The sequence below is a fragment of the Mytilus edulis genome, chromosome 2, assembly GCF_963676685.1.
Source record: "Mytilus edulis chromosome 2, xbMytEdul2.2, whole genome shotgun sequence".
Classification (NCBI taxonomy): Eukaryota; Metazoa; Mollusca; class Bivalvia; order Mytilida; family Mytilidae; genus Mytilus; species Mytilus edulis.
Window position 1 is genome coordinate 12,364,198 of NC_092345.1, and position 18,129 is coordinate 12,382,326.

General features: G+C 31.4%; 1 protein-coding gene across 2 annotated transcripts; it reads right to left on the reverse strand.

Annotated features, from left to right (window-relative positions):
• Positions 1 to 1,651: 1,651 nt before the first annotated feature.
• LOC139511478 (integumentary mucin C.1-like) lies at positions 1,652 to 14,147 on the reverse strand. Of its 2 annotated transcripts, none has more exons than XM_071298254.1 (8): positions 14,020 to 14,147; positions 12,254 to 12,396; positions 10,222 to 10,296; positions 9,478 to 9,610; positions 7,670 to 8,503; positions 4,708 to 5,148; positions 3,545 to 3,674; positions 1,652 to 2,259 (listed from the first exon to the last, which is right to left on the reverse strand). In XM_071298254.1, exons 1-8 carry the CDS (start codon positions 14,042 to 14,044, stop codon positions 2,058 to 2,060), a joined length of 1,983 nt encoding a protein of 660 aa, XP_071154355.1. In that variant the 5' UTR covers positions 14,045 to 14,147; the 3' UTR covers positions 1,652 to 2,057. The 2 variants fall into 2 exon arrangements, with proteins under 2 accessions (XP_071154355.1, XP_071154354.1); XM_071298253.1 differs by having other exon boundaries at positions 4,708 to 5,775.
• Between the last annotated feature and the right edge of the window lie 3,982 nt (positions 14,148 to 18,129).

An 18,129-nucleotide genomic window follows, 5' to 3' on the forward strand; every position in this document is an offset into this window, starting at 1 on the left:
ATTTTGGATCCTCAATGCTCTTCAACTTTTTACTTGTTTGGCTTTATAAATATTTTGATATGAGCGTCACTGATGAGTCTTATGTAGACGAAACGCGCGTCTGGCGTACTAAATTATAATCCTGGTACCTTTGATAACTATTTACAAATGTTTGCATACAAGTTATTTTTCACCCAGTCATTTTAAATATGCAATAAGCATATACATAGAGAAGTTTTGGTCCGAAAATTGTACAATTAATCTTCATATATACAAATTAATAAATGTCATTATTAAACAGTGAGTCTGTTGTACTCGTTTTCAAGCTAACATGAGGAGAAAAAGTCATAACTGAATAACAATGCATTTGTAGTTGTTACAACCCCCACCATTGATCTCTGTTGAATAGTTGTCTCATTAGCAATCATGTTTGATATTGTAGGTATACGAAAACGAATACAAAATACACTTTTCGTAAACAAACTATTGACCCATAAAGAACATGTCACATACAAGGAGAACAAAAAGACACGAGTAAAAAAACAAACTATAATGTTTTTGATGGATTTCACTAAAGATGTTGATTAATTATTGTGGTTTCTTGTTTTAAATTTAAGATGTAAATATTACCGTATTTCGAGTATTGAGTATATTTCTATCTCCAATTCAGTTAAAATTGCTACAAAAAGTTTGTAAACCACCCATCGTATTTTGTTTGTTGTCATTTGTTTGTTTATTCTTCTTCAAATGACGTCTAGACACACCAGTTAGTACTGCCATTTTCTATATCAGGAATATGACAGTTTTTATCCTTTCGTTTGATTATTGAGCTTTTTATTTTGCCATTTGATAAGGGACTTTCCTTATTGAATTTTTTTCGGAGTTCAGTATTTTTGTTATATTACTTTTTCAATTGAATTTCATAATGATGTTGTTTACTTGTGTCACTGCCCCATCCCGATTGATATGGCAGATGTTAACATTTTTTCTAAACCATTTTCTGTTTAGATTTTTTTCAAATCTAATATCTCTTCTCTTCGCCCTAACTGGATGCTATAAACCCAGGTTCAATCTATCATTTTCTACATTTGCGAATGCCTGTCAGAAACATGACGGTTGTTGTCCATTCGTTTGATGTGTTTTATCATTTGATTTTGACATTTGATTAGGGACTTTCCGTTTTGAATTTTCCTTGGAGTTCAGTACTTTTGTGATTTAACTTTTTAACCATTTGTAAATCATTACTTTTCCTTCAGGCAGATAATATAATAACGTCTTCAGTCGAGGAATCTGATGTTCAGTAGTTGTCGTCTGTTTATGTGGTTCCGAAGTGTTTCTCATTTCTCGTTTATCATATAGATCAGACAATTGGTTTTCCCGTTTGAATGGTTTTACACTAGTAATTGTTGGGGCCTTTTCTGTATTGTTGTTCGATGTGAGCCTATGCTCCATGTTGAAGACCGTATCTTGACCTATAATGGCTTACTTTTATAATGTGACTTGGATGAAGAGTTGTCTGATTGGCACTCAAACCACATCTTCCTATATCTAATTATTCGTTATCCTTTGAAAAGCCAAGAAGTTAATGAAGGTCACCACATAAATAAAACTTAATTTAGCTTTGCCACTAACTTGTTCCCACAAGAATAAAGAAAGCTTTTAAATCACAACATAATACAACGTATTTTTATTCAAAAAAATAAATTTGCGTACATTTTGTGTAGAGTCCAGAGGAAAATCATACTTACATAAAGTTGTCCTGTACTGGAGAACAATATTTCTCCTTGTAAAAGAATACAACAGAACACCAACTTAGTTTTGTATTCATAATTTTAATCTCCTTAATATAGTGAATATATATATATATATACATGTATATATATTTGTATATAGTTGTTGAATTAGTCTCATGTACAGTATACAAAAATTTGTTTCAAGGTTAAAATGTGTCTACATTTGAGTTATTCGTATCATTTGTTGTAAGTTTTTCAGTTTCCATTTTGAGCAATTTCACCAATTACGTGATTAAGAATACAATATACACAATCACTGGAAGTACATGTAATTTTTTTCATAGTTTATCGCCTTCTTGTAGAGGTGTAAAATGTTGAGAATTCCGGAACTGCGTGTTCATTACATTCTTTGGTAACGCAACAGAAACTACACGTCATTGCTTGGTTTGGTAATCCAGTAGGTCCATCATCCATGTTAAGAAGACAATCAGGGTTAGGTGCAGTAGCTAACCACCATTTATTCTTACACACGCTCTCTGTTACACATCTTGGAAAATACAAAAGATAAGACCAAATACACTAATAGCAAATATAAAAAATGAAAACAACACTTTTATAAATTTCATGCAGCACTTGTGTAGATGTACTTTCACCAGGAACGCTCAAAGCCGACTATTTGAAAGCCAAGCATATAGATATTAATTTCAATAATTAACATAATTTAGTATAGAAATGTTTTTATCGTAAAATATTTTATTCAGAGGCAGGTACATTGTACATAGAATGTAAGAGCACTCCGTCCTGTCACCTTATGTTCACCTTAAAGGGGCACTAGCTGCCAAATTCATTTTCACCGATTTTAATCAAATTCTCATATTTTATTTATAACAATGTATTTTAACATTTATCCAAACTATCTAAAAGTCTAAAATAAATAATAAACAGGGCACGAGCATGAACATACATAGCTTTGTTTCGTATGTATTTTAGTCCAGACGCCATCTGATTAATTATCGAGTTGACCTCTATAAAATAGATAATAAACAGGGCACGAACATGAACATACGTAGCTTCGTTTCGTATGTATTTTAGTCCAGACGCCATCTGATTAATTATCGAGCTGACCTCTAAAGTCATGCGATGACTATATGAGCGATGTAAACATAAATAGATATAAACGATTAAGCAAACTCGTGCTGTTGGATTATTCTAGGTCTATTTAATTTCATATCATAGATGAAAAAATAAATGTTTATCATCGTTTTTACCTGTATAAGAACGATTTTTTGTGGATCGAATCAGTCAATCAAATTATTTATCTTTGTTTCACTTTCAATGTTGACATTCTTTTCCTTTAAATAATTTCACACATACAATTCACGTGTTATCCATCTCAATATAAGGGATAAATTGAAGTTCACATGAATACGGATTCAATGAGGTCGAATTATTCACTTGCAAGTGAATAACTCATAATCAATGTTTTTTATAAGTCACCGCGTGACCTTTAATAATGAGTTAAATTCATACCATATAGCTATAAAATGCCCCGAAATGACAAATGTAAAACATTTCTAACAAGAAAACTAACGTCCCGATTTATTTTCAAAATAGTGAACGAAAAACAAAAAAATTATATAAAACAACAAACGACAACCACTGAAGTACAGGCTCTTGACTTGAGATGGCACATAAGGAATGTTTTTTGTATGTAACAAAATGTACCAGCGGTGAATTTTCTTGGAAACTGGTATTTTTGTTATTTTACCCTGTATACATTAATCTATAATTTAAAAGTATTATGATTAAGCCTTACTGCTTGATATACATACCCTTTTGTAAATATTCTTTTACCATCTTTATCTTGCTGAATGGTTGTCATGCAATATTCAGAGCCAGAGGAACAACTTGTGGGTTTTTGGTCTTGACATTCTTGATCTTTACATGTGTAGCAAGTAAAACCTAGTAAAAAGGAAAAATATTATACGATCTTTACATGTGTAGCAAGTAAAACCTAGTAAAAAGGAAAAATATTATACGATCTTTACATGTGTAGCAAGTAAAACCTAGTAAAAAGGAAAAATATAATACGATCTTTACATGTGTAGCAAGTAAAACCTAGTAAAAAGGAAAAATATAATACGATCTTTACATGTGTAGCAAGTAAAACCTAGTAAAAAGGAAAAATATTATACATTTCCATATTCAATCAGGTTATTTTCTCATCATTTTTTTTTAATTTGATCACTTTTGATGTTTATTATTTAGTAGGTGAATTTTATCAAAATTCAAAAGGGATAACAATAAGGGTAAACGTTGCATTAAATTTACGAGTAAGCAGCATTTCATTTGAGCTCATTTTATAGGTAAACGTAAGTAAATCATTTTTTTTTTTATATAAAACGAAAAACCCATCAAATATGAAATACCTTTTAAAGTATACAGTATACTGCGTTATACTGAACATAATATAACATTAAAGTATAATGTAAGCCACGCCTATTTATTGATTTCAAATGTCAAACTTAATAAAAATGCTTGAAGAAAAAGTTAAACATCCAACTGAAGCATGCCAACCAAACCTTTATATGACAAGCATTAGAAAAAATAGCGCTCAACCCACACAAACATATCTTTTATACAACATGCTTATGGATTAAAGATAAGTTTATAAGAAAGAGAACTACCAAATATCCAGAGAGATTATAATTTCTAAGCACATACGAAATATCTACATTTGAAGTATAACACTGCAGTAAAATAATAACATTGGAAAATGAAAACACGAAATGCGTTACAGTAGATCGACAGTTACTGAATCATACAAAAGCGCGAGCATTTTTAATTTATTGAACTTTGTTAATTTGTTATTGTTTATCATTGCTAAAATATGGAATAAATCATAATTATTTCAAATCAATAAATTTTTGATAGTTCTTGTCATGATTAACAGTAAAGATAAAGTTCTATTTAAATTTAGAAAAAAAATACAAACTTGGTTTTGGAGAAGTTGGGACGGTAGTTGGTTGAACACTTTTTGGTTGAGCAGTTGTTGGTTTAGCTGTGGTTGGTTGGACAGTTGTTGGTTTAGCTGTAGTTGGTTGGACAGTTGTTGGTTTAGCTGTCGTTGGTTGAACAGTTGTGGGTTTAGCTGTTGTTGGTTGGACAGTTGTTGGTTTGGCTGTGGTTGGTTGGACAGTTGTTGGTTTGGCTGTGGTTGGTTGGACAGTTGTTGGTTTTTCTGTCGTAGGTTGGACAGTTGTTGGTTTAGCTGTAGTTGGTTGGATAGTTGTTGGTTTAGCTGTGGTTGGTTGCATAGTTGTTGGTTTATCTGTAGTTGGTTGGACAGTTGTTGGTTTAGCTGTAGTTGGTTGAACTGTGGTTGGTTGTTCAGTTGTAGGTTTGTCAGTTGTTGGCTTGTCAGTAGTTGGATGACCTGTAGAAGTATGAATATTTGTAGATAAGATAGTTGTTTGAATAAAAGTCGCTGGTGCAGATGTTGTTGGTTTATCAGTAGTTGGTGTAAGCTTTGTCGTTGTTGGTTGGTCTGTAGTGGGTGCCACTTTTGTTGTTGTTGGTTGATCTGTAGTCGGTGGTACTTTCGTGGTTGTTGGTTGCTCTGTAGTTTGTGGCATCTTTGTCGTTGTTGGTTGATCTGTAGTCGGTGGCATCTTTGTAGTTGTTGGTTGCTCTGTAGTAGGTGGAGCTTTTGTCGTTGTTGGTTGATCTGTAGTTGGTGGCGTCTTTATTGTTGTAGGTTGTTCTGTCGTTAATGTAGCATTCGTTGATGGTGCTTTTGATGTCGTTGGTTGGTCTGTAGTTTGTAGAACTGTTGTTGTAGTAGTTGGTGGATTTTTTATTGTTGTTGGTTTTTCTGTCGTTGGGTTTACAGTTGTTGGAGGTGTTTTAACAGTCGTCGGCTTTTCAGTAGTTGGTTTTTCAGTCGTTGGTTTTTTAGTTGCTGGTGGTGTTTTAACAGTTGTTGGTTTTTCGGTTGTTGGTTTTTCAGTTGTTGGTTTTTCAGTTGTTACTAATGCTTTCAACTTAGTGGGCGTTGTTGCAACTGACAACAAAGACAAAGTCCTATTAGCGTTTATATTTGATAGTTTTAATTTTATTGATGCAAATGAATGATGTCAAAAACTTTCGTTTTGTTTTAAAAAAAAACTTCACGTAAACAACCAGTACATTCATTATTCAAATTCTTTATTTTAATAATGTGAACATTTTGAAAGCAAAATGTGAAAACTTGCAAAAATTAGGCAGTTCTCAGAAATATTAATCGTTCATAGCTAACTTATATATATTTCAATACATTTTTAAACAATGCTGATGATATTGTCGTTAGTTTTCTATTTTTGAAAACCTTTAATCTTAAAAAATATTAAGGTATAAAGTCTGCTAAAACTGATCGTTATATTCAGAAATATACTATTAACTTTCAACATACTTATAAAATGAACTTGAAGTATTCAAGCTAAAAACAAATTTGAAGTTGTTTCAATAAAAGCATAAAAGCATGTTATAAAACTACAAATTTAAGGTCACGACAAAAACTCATTTCAACGAAATTACGTTTAAAAGAAAAAGTCATAAATAAACTTCCCAGAAAAAAAACCTATAGAAAGGTGTTTTTTGTAGCATAGGGTATAAAACTAGGAAAATCTCATGACCAATAGAACTAAATGAAAAAGGTAGACCAACAAAAATAACAGCTAAAACAGACAACCATGTGAAAAGATACAACAATCACTCTTTTATCGTCTGGTGACATAGAAAGTCTTTTTCAGGTAAACATTGACTTGTCATTTTAATGCAAAAGGTCTAGGGTAGTAAATTAAATAAAATATATGGTATGATGTGAATAGAAGGAGATTACCAATGACATAGATATGAGAAGGTTTCAAACAAAATCAACAATGAAAATGATTATGAATTACTTTTAAAAATCAATTCTCTGTTGTCAGTGGCAACAACATTCACAATAGATGGCATTAAAATATCTTACTTATTAAAGCCGACCGATATTTGCAAGTTCGTATTTTGTAATATTAAATGTTCTGGCAAAGTATTTCAACTTTTGATGACTAAGTTTGTCATCATCGTTTGGGTTAGATATATACTATTAATATTCCGTTCACAATTTTTAACAGCTAATATTTTAAAAGAGTCATGACATTTTATCAAATAATCCATGTGACTTTTATAATAATTTTGGCAAAAAAAATTTCTTATGTGCGTATTAACAGGGAAAAAAACGTTCAAAAATTCTTTTAAATTGCACATGAAAATAATGTTAATTTCTTACATTTATCGAACAATTTTTTTCTATTTTCCGAATAAAAGATGGGGTTTTTTTTGGGGGGGGGATGCAAATTATTCATGAAATCATTATTGTCACTGACAACTTGATAGATAATTCATAAGTAAAGTTCTTCATTAAGACAGAGGAAATTCAGTTATATGAAGATTATGATTAAAAAAAAAACATAAATATAGATGTGTAGATTCCTATCTAGACGATGACACGCTTGCAAAACTTATATTTCACCGTTGTTCAAATATATAACATTCCTCCAACTACTGATAAATCAACGAGTCCATAAAAGAAAACACATTAAATATTTGATCCTGCAAATAAAACTACATCAACAAAATCATTATCGTCCTTTAAATTAAAGGCAAAGCAATGTTCGGAAATGTAAAAAGAGGTCATTATGTCGATAAATATAATTTACAAAAAACTAAATAGATCTGTATAATTGAAAAGACAAAAGCATATTTCATGCATCTATATTTTTTATCTAAAAAAATATTCGCATGATTTTTAAAACACTTTATCGACATTTTTTTTTTTATATCTGATATAATCGGTATTCGAATTAGTTATCAAACTACTGATGCAATACTATCAATGAGTTTAATTTGAGCATTAAAATATTATCTATTCACATTACCTGTTTTTTGCATATTGACTATTGGTTGTTTCGTAGATTTACCACCATTGTTATTGCAAGCTGGACAATTGCCAAACCCATAACTGCCACCATCTATATGGACATGGACGTCAACATTTATAGCAGGTCCACCATGACTTTTACAACATGGACGCCCATTGTGTGAATGGCATGATGGACGATTACCACCATGTTCTATGCTTGAAGAATCTCCGTTCCATGAAGAACCTCCGCTCCCTTGAGGTGCCGGGGGTTTGGTTTGAGGCGCATTTGTTGCCAGTGGTCTTGTTGCAGGTGGTTGAGTTTGTGGCGCGTTAGTTGCAGGTGGTTTGGTTTGTGGCGCGTTAGTTGCAGGTGGTTTGGTTTGTGGTGCATTAGTTGCAGGTGGTTGAGTTTGTGGTGCGTTTGTTGCTTGTGGTCTTGTTTGTGGAGCTTGAGTTACAGATGGTGTCTTAGAAGGTGTTGAACGCACAGGTTTTGTAGGTCTACCATTTGAGTTTGGCTTTGATGGTTTCCCATTTGAGTTTGGCTTAGTTCCTTTTGAGTTTGGCTTTGATGGTTTCCCATTTGAGTTTGGCTTAGTTCCTTTTGAGTTTGGCTTTGTTGGTTTCCCATTTGAGTTTGGCTTAGTTGGTTTCCCATTTGAGTTTGGCTTAGTTGGTTTCCCATTTGAGTTTGGCTTAGTTCCTTTTGAGTTTGGCTTAGTTCCTTTTGAGTTTGGCTTAGTTCCTTTTGAATTTGGTTTTGTGGGTTTTGAGTCTGGCTTTGCATCTTTCGAATTTGGTTTATCAGCAGGTACATTTTTCATACACTTTTTCTTGTCGTCAAGGTCGTCTGAAAAACAAGTGTGAGATTATCATGATTTTATAGTTCTTATTTTCCCATCTTAAGTTAATAAATATTGTCCATTTATCTTCTTCGAAAACAGTTTTTAGCTAGCATTGGATTAGCTTAACACAATTATTTCAAACTAAAGGAGTATTTATATTATCTTAATCTGAACTCATCGCTGTACCCTTTTTGTGCCTGTGCGTAGCCTACCGAAGAGTAAACATGCTTGATAATCTTATTATTTTATTCTTATCAATAAATAATATTTTCGCTATTTTACAAATTTTCCGTTGATCTTGCAAACTGATCATTTCCTTTCTCATCGGAGTCGAGTGATATAAAAAAAAAATTATCGCTAGAAACTAAGGGTGCACGTGGCGTTGTCAATGAAATTGACATGAAATTGAAAACGTCGTCATATGTAAAATAGCGATAAACAGATTATCATTAGTCATCTCAACTCGATTGCTTTTTTTTCAAGCGAGAAAATCAATCTTGTTGAGATGCTCAAAGATAATCTATCAACGATAATCTATAAGTAGATGCGCGTTGATTGCGTTAACATCACATTAGTATAAAAGCGCTTGACAACAACACTAAATACACACTACTAAAGTAGATTTTAAATATGTGTATTTTAAATAACTTTAAATAAGTATTAATATCGTATGATACTCTGTTCAAATGGTCATTAGAAAAGGCTCTATAATCTCAAACGATTCACATTTGGTGAAATTAACAGATGTATAATTTTCAAAAGGGGTATTTGTTAAAATACCAATCTTGATAACAAACTTCTTTCGTCTAGAGACTTGGGTAATCCTATTTCCTATTGGTAAGTATTTATCGCAAATACCTCAATCTGAACAAGATATATATAAACTGTTCAATGCATAGTGATTGTCTAGCATACATTTCAATTATACGAGGTGCTGTTCAAATAGAGTTTCGACGAACTTTGACTTGTAATTACTCACCACAGTCATCGTGAGGGGAGACTACTGTGTTACATAAACTATCTTCACAACAATAGGTACAAGATCCTTCAAAGTCCCCACTCTCATCCCAATAACACTCTTCGGCATTATTTTCTTCTTTGTTCATACAAATCTGCAAATTTAACACAAAAGGTCAGAAGAATCAAAAGGTCAATTAAATCGTCAGTCATAATTGATTCATTAGATAAACATCCGATTAAAGTATCAATTGAACATATTTTAGACAAAATTATGGCATACATGACGACACCCGATAAAAGAACGTAATTTTACTGCATATTTTATCTAATATATCTAACGCAATGGTAACCTTATTTCAATTAGTTTTTTTTTATATTTTTAATGTCGGGGCGTTTTATATCCGAATATACGGTATAGGTTTTTCTCATTGTCGAAGGTCGTTCGGTTGATAACATTCACTTCATTTGAACTTTGTGTATAGTATTGTCTCATTGGCAATCCTACAAGATATCGTTATTTGAAAAATATATTGTAGTTGGCGAAACGGTTTTTATCACTGATATCGAAAACCATCAAGCATGTAGTCCAGGAATTACTGAATTGCTTTCTAGTGAAAATGTTCCGAAAATTTTGTCAGGTATGAAAAAATATAACAATCGAGAGCTCAATGGAAATTCCTACCAATTAGTAGAAAAAAAAATAACCAAATGCAATAGAGAGAAAATCAATCTCCAAACAATAAACAACAGTATGAATACTTACATGCATGTGACTACACCCAGTTGTTATTAACTTGGTACCATCTTCTTCATAGTGATGCTGGGTCATACAATGTTCCTGAAATTATATAAAGCCCTAATAGAGAAAACATACTTGATTGCTTATGTCTGTTTCTCCATATGTCTTTTGTTTTTAATGTGTTGTTTGGCTGCTGTCTCAGTTGAACATATCAACTGTGCAGAAATCAGGAGTATTGTAGTATGTTTACTGTTTGTGTCAGGTCAAACTTATGTTTAATGGTATGAAGAATGCTAAAGTGTTGTATTTTTCAAAGATAAGAAAAAAATAGATTTTTCGATCATTTATTTACTTGTAAAACTTGATGTTTGCTTTTAACTGCTTTATGATCTTTATAAAGGTCAAAACCAATTCCTAGTTTGTCAATATCTTCCTATAAATAAATTTGGTGTATTTACTGTTTTCTGATTGGTTAAAATTATTAGTTTTATTTTCAATGTTGTCAATTTTTATGGCGACACGCCCACTCTGACGTTGTGTATTCATACGCCAACATGTGTGTACGTTCTTATTGTTAATACAAATAATAAAATGTTCTTTGAGCTTTATTTTTGATAAAAAATTATTTATAATGAATGGTTTTTTTTTACTCTTCACATTGATTAATCCGCGAAGCGGATTATATAAAATATGAAGTGTCAAAAATTAATTTTATGGTTCAATAAATTCAAAATAAATGATAGCATTCATTAAATAGAAGAGATTTGTTGATTGATTGTTGTTTGCTTATATTCCAGTGACACATATTGCATTAATATTCAGAACAAATAAGTGAATAAAGGAGTAGGTCCGGTAAGGGACGATTTTGGCCTCAAATTTCAGGTTCATCTAACGAAAGATTTCGAGACATTTTTTAAACACTTAAGAGCGTCTATTTCAATTGATTCAATTAGTTTATGTGAAAGATTTTAACTGATTTAGTCATTAAAAACGCTCCGATTCAAACTTAAATATGAAAAATCTATCAAATATGCAAAAAAAGTCATTTTTTCAGATGGTTTTTGTCAAAATTGATAGTGGCCGCATCCGTGTTTATCCTCAATCTTTATATATGTTATGTAATATCATGAAATACAACTTACATTTCTAATAATGAATGAACACGAATGCGGCCACTTTCATTTAAGACGGAAACTGTCTAAAATTTAACGAAAATGCTAAAATTGTGAAGATTTTAGTAATTTAGCATGACTTAATGATGCTAGTACCCGATATATGAGCATTGTATTGTCAAAAACAGCCCATATGTGTGTAGCAGAAGCATTCTACTTTCCAGTAAATAGCTAAAAGATTACATTTTCACAATTTTGTAAAACAGCTATATTTTTGGGCCAAAAAGGGGTCTTACTGAACCTACTCCTTTAAAAAAATGACCAACCAGATCAAACCTTTAAAATAATAAGAGTTTTTTAAGAGTCTAATCGTATTCATATGGTCATAGTTTGAATTTACGTGATTTGTAAATGGTAAAATGCCTTTATTTGTTTAATAAGTAAATTATCGTCAATAACAAAGTTTATGACGGGTAGAATTAAATTTTCATGAAAGATTGATGTAAGAGTGATAAAATTACGTTTAAACAAGAATGTGTCCCCAGTACACGGATGCCCCATCCGCACTATCATTTTCTATGTTCAGTGGACCGTGAAAATGGGGTTAAATCTCTAATTTGGAATTAAAATTAGAAAGATCATAATATCATACAGAACATATATACTAAGTTTCAAGTTGATTGGACTTCAACTTCATCTAAAACTACCTCGACCAAAAACTTTAACCTGACATGGGACAGACGGACGAACGGACGAACGAACGAACAGACGGACGGACGCACAGACCAGAAAACATAATGCCCATAAATGGGGCATAAAAAGCGTTGCTGTTTCTTGGTTTGATATTGTTTATGTTGAACAGCGATTTTGGTCATTGATACCTGGATCGTTAGATCCCACTTTAATGGGTTTTTTTTCAATAATAAACATAAATAAACACTTACATGGCCAGGTTGACAGACAGTGGTCTGGTCACATGTCTCTCCCTCGGGTAAATCAACACAAGAGTAGCAGCTGAATTCTTGAGCTTTTATTGCTTTAGTTAGTCTGTCAGTAGGGGATCCAAATACCAATCCTACAGCTAAAGCTATTGGAACAAAAAAAAATCATTGATACCGTTTCCAAAAATTGTTTGACAGCATGTTACTCTGTGGATTCATTTGTTTTCATGGGTAATTTTCGTGGATTGAAGAAATATTGCATTGTTGTGGATATTTGAGTTCGTGGATTGAAGAAATATTGCATTGTTGTGGATATTTGAGTTCGTGGTTTTTTCCAAAGTCTGAATACAAGACTATAGAACATTTGTATTTCGTTGAACAATCCGTGGGTCACCTTTATTCATGATATCTACGAAAGTTGATATCCCACATAAAATAAAGAATCCACAGTAACTAGAATGCAGTTTACAGTTATAAATTATGTTAATTGGAAATTTATTAAAAAATATTAGAAAGAAAATAAACCCTAAACCTCTAAATGTCTTTTCATTATTTGTGCTGTAATGTTGATGTCCCATTGACGCAAGCCAAACATTTACATTTTTTAGATATGCGTTTTGATCATTTTAAAATGTTATATATTTTTTGTTAATTTTTCATTTTCTCCCCCTTTTTTACCAAACAAGAAAAAATTAAGAAGAAAACGGACGATAAGACAGGTTGATACACCTTTTAATGTATTTGACGGGACGCACTGCGTTTGCGCGCATTTGGGGATTAAAATGTTTTACGTTTGCGCGCAGCTTTTGATTTTTTTTTATTACATTTGCGCGCATTCGTTTTACAGATAAACTCAGGTAAAAATATCAATAAAAATTAAATATACATTTTTCGGCGTTTTACGTTTCCGCAATTTGGCACTACTTTTCATAATAAATATGACTATCAATTATTTATTTTGAAAATATTTCTTAATTCAAATTATATTTTGTTCATATTGAATTCTAGAACTAATTATAAAGTATCATTATAAACTCCGTAGTATAGCTTAATGCATACATAATTAACTTCATTGCGAATATTTCATAGTGAAAAGTGTTTCAACGAATAGTGATCGTTTTTAAAATTAGTAAATAGTTTAAGTTAGTTTGTAAAGTTACACTAAGGCACACACATGGAGTTTCGGCACGCACCGACATGTAAAGTAATGAATTTATCAATACTTTTACTTTTAAGATTAGCTTTGTTTTAACATTTGTTTTAATATTTTTGTAATTATTTTTATTACTACTTTTAATTTACCTGAGTTTACCTGTCAAAAAAATGCGCGCAATTGTAATTAAAAGCTGCGCACAAACGTAACGATTTGTGCGCGCAAATGTAATGGTAATTCGCGCAAACGTAATGCACCGATTAGACAAATCCCCATCTAAAATGGATGTCTAGTAATATGATATCTTATGAGAATATACGCCTGCTTCTGATAGATTCAATAGATGCCAAACTCAGGATTGTGTCTACATTTGCTTTATTTTTTTTTACCGTAGATTGTAAGGATAAAAATAATTTCTTCCATTTTTTTTAAGTCAAATTATTAGAGCAAGAAATTACACTTCTGATTTTATCATTCGCTTATAATCTTTTTAAACGTACGAAAAATATTAAATACAGTGTTTTCTCTTCGAGATTCGGAAGTTTTAAGGTTAAAAAAAACCAAAAAACAACACGAATAACAAAAAAGATAGCAAATAGTTGTAAATATTCTTTACCTGTGACAAGAACTGTTGCAAACATTGTTTCCGAAATTTTGAATGATGTTAACAGTTAGTACAGCATCTCTTCTTTGGTATAAATATCTGTCGTGGGTGTGTATCACTTCAAATCCACTTTGTTTACTTAAGGGAACACTTTCTATAAACTACCAAAATATGAGCATTACGCGGTTTACAAATCTAGTAATATACATCATTGTACTATTTACCCTTTTCAAGCAATTTTAGTACGTTATAATTTGTCAGGAAATTGAAAGAAAAATGATTTTCTACTTAGAATGGGAGTTTGAGGCATTAGAAATATTTATTAGTTTTAACTATCACACTGTTGTAAAATACATCCTTTTCTGCTTAGTTATCTAACAATTTGTGTGCATTTTTTTAGAGATTAATTTGAATTGCGTTGTCGATACTTTATATACCATCCTGTCATGAAAAGGAATGTTAAAATGGGGTGCGTATGTCCTAAATCCCGCTTTCGGAAAGGGGGAAAAAATGATAGAGAATTGGACTAACACGAAGAAGTCTATAGACATGAGACAAGGTGCAGAGCGTATCTTTGAATTATTAAGACAGATAATTTTAATTACAAGAAAGATGGATGAATTTAATGTGTCAATCAATAGCCACAGCCACACTGTTTTGAATTTCATTCTATTGTTTCGCCTTTGTTTTTCTAATATTTGAAATTTAAATGATATTATTCATCAACTGAATTTCAACATTCTATTACTTGACATTAATTAAATAACATAAATGCAATAATTGAATCGAAACAAAATAAGTCGTGCGCACAAATAAATGAAACATAACGGAACAAAAAAAATAATGAGCACAAATATTCAAACTTAAACAGAATAAGTCATGAACGCAAATGACTTTAAATATAAGCAGAAAAGAAATGAACACAAATAATAAAACCAGAAAAAAAGACACGAATACATATAATTAAACAAAAAAACAGAATAAGTCATGAGCACAAATAACCAAACCAAAACAGAATGAGTCATGGGCGCAAAAAACTGAATAAAAACAGAATAATTCATTTGCACAAATATATAAACCACAACAGAAGAAGTCACGAGCAGAAATAATCAAACCAAAACAGAATGTGACCAGAATTTCAATTCTAAACTAAAACAGAAGTAAGTCATGGGCGCAAATAACTGAACAAAAACAAAATAGATCACGATGAAGGACACAACTAACTAAACCAAAAACAGAATAGGTCATGAGCACACAAAAAAACAACCAACAGAATAAGACATTAGCATAAATGCAGAAAATAAATAAAAAATAAATAATAAAAACAAAACAGAAAAAGAAATTAGCACATATAACTAAATCAACACAGAATAAGACATGACCCACTTCGGTTTGCACCTGTCCTTCATCAGGAACCTGATGTTCAGTTTTGTCGTTTGTTGATGTGGTTCATAAATGTTTCTCGTTTCTCGTTTTTTTATATAGATTCTACCGTTTGTTTTTCTTTTTTGAATGGTTTAATACTAGTCATTATTTTGGGCCCTTTGTAGCTTGCTGGGGAAAGCTATATGGTTCCGTGTTGAAGACCGTACTTTGACCTCTAATGGTTTACTTTTACAAATGGTGACTTGGGTGGTGAGTTGTCTCATTGGCACTCACATATCACATCTTCTTATATCTATGAGCATATTTAATTGAAACCAAAACAGAATAAGACGTGGGCATATTTAATTAAACCAAAACAGAATAAGAAATGAGCCCATATAATCCAACCAACACAAATAGATAAACCAAAACAAAATAAAACATTTTGAACACAAATTATTTAAAAAATCAAATCAGGCCAAATGCGAAGAATACGTCAGGAGCACCAATAATAAATCAAACCAGAGCAAGTCATTAGGAGCATATAATCAAAGTAAAACAGAATACGACAAGACACACAAATAATATATCAAAACAGATGAAGACATAAGCACAATTAACCAAAACAGTATAAGTCATGAGCACAAATAAAAGAATAAGGCAAAAACAAAAATAGTTAAACCAAAAAAGAACAAGGGGAATCCTACAACTCGGAAAAAGACAAGAAATCAAATAAACCATTCCAACCAAAACTGGACGATAAGAACACAAATATCAAAACAAAACAAAATTAGACAAGAATAAAAAAAAGACCCAAACAAAAAAGAATAAGTCTAGAAGCCCAAATAAACAAACAGAAATGGAATAAAGAAAAAAAGCACAAATAAACAAACCAACTAAAATGGAATGAGACTAGAAGCACAAACCAACAAGCTAGCATAGAATTTTATATGAGGACGAATAAATTAGCAAGTATACAGAACAAAGCTTAATCACAAAAAAAGCACGAACAAACAAAATAAGACATGAGCGCAAGTAGCCAAAACATATCATACGACGTAAGAACAAATAAAACGGCAAATACAGAATACAACATGAGCACACACAAAAAACATCCAATGAAATACACAATAAAACAAGAACACACATAAAACATCGAAAACAAAATACAAAAATACAACAAGAGCTGAAAAAAATATATAAATAACAATTTAAAAGCAAAAAAAAAATAAAAAAATCAAAAAATCAAAAATTAAACAACAGAATACGACATGAGAATAAAAAATGAAATAATAAAAAAAATATAAATTAAAACTGTTGCAAATCGGACTTCATTATAAATCTAGTGATAAGTAATTGGTGTGTCTGTCTTTTTTAAAATAATTGATTTCAACCATTTTATTAAATAGAAATAACATAGATTGTAAGGTGTGATGTCAAATAAACAAATAATACTCTGTTGTCATATTGATGTTGGCAAGGTAAATGCATCCTACACTCTCTAATGGAATACGTCACTATCAATATAACCTTTTTATTTATACATATTTTATTCAACTTAAGATGGTTTACAATTATGAGTATGGACACTAAGTATTAAGGATGATAATTTGAGTATTTACTTAACATGAAAGTATTTACAAAGTAGAACACTGCCTGTTTACCGAATAATGCATTGGAAGTTAAAATATTTCAATAGTTATGATACCTCCATATTGTAGGTCAACATTGAATGAGGTTAATATCATTATTGTTGCTAACCAAAATCAAACCAGAATGTTCAGCCTTGTTTAGTAAATGACTTCCTTTTTGATAGGCAACAAAAAAAAAAAGGAAAAGCCTTTTTTGATATTGAATATCCGCATTATTAGTGTGTTACAAACTTACTTTGTGGCATGGGTTTCGCTTATTGTTGAAAACCGTAAAAGCAAACTTCTACGTCATTTGTTTTTTTGTGGAGAGTTATCTCGTTGGCATCTATACCACATCTTATTATTTCTATTATATCAGCCAGGGTAAGTTTTCCGAATTCTTCCTGTATTGTGTCTGAACATCCTTTCTGATGACAGTTGCTGTCCATTTTATTATATTTTAAGGAAACCTGCCACTTTTGGACCAAGCTGTAAGTTGTGCGTTTTGAAAAAAAAACGTATCTTTATTAATATAAAATTGAGAATTGAATGGAGAATGCGTCCAATGGACAACAACCCGACAAAACAGCAGAAAACAACAGAAGGAAACTTTTGAATTTTTGAACTAAGGATTTTAGACCTAAGGAATAGATTACTTTAGCTGTATTTGGCAAAACTATTAGGAATGTTGGTCCTCAATGCTCTTCAATTTCGTTCTTTATTTGGCCTTTTTAACTTTTTTGGATTCGAGATTCACTGATGAGTCTTGTGTAGACGAAACGCGCGTTTGGCGTAAATACAAAATTTAACCCTGGGATCTATGATGAGTTTATTTATCCACCAAAAACTATTATGTTTGTATTATCATTTAGTTTGATATTTTCCCGTTCGTTTAATTTTGACCTAGTAGGACTGTTCCAATTGCTGACCATAGTTAAAGGTCGATTGCGGTTAAACTTCATTCACTTCTTTGGTCTCAAAATCGGTCAAAACAAACTACGTTTTGGATCAAATATGTCCATTAAACGGGTTTTCAGCGAAAGTAAAAGCTTTAATAAACATTCTGTCGTACCTCAGAAACTGTTATGCCTTGTTCATACGTTCATTTAATTCAAATTGAATTCGA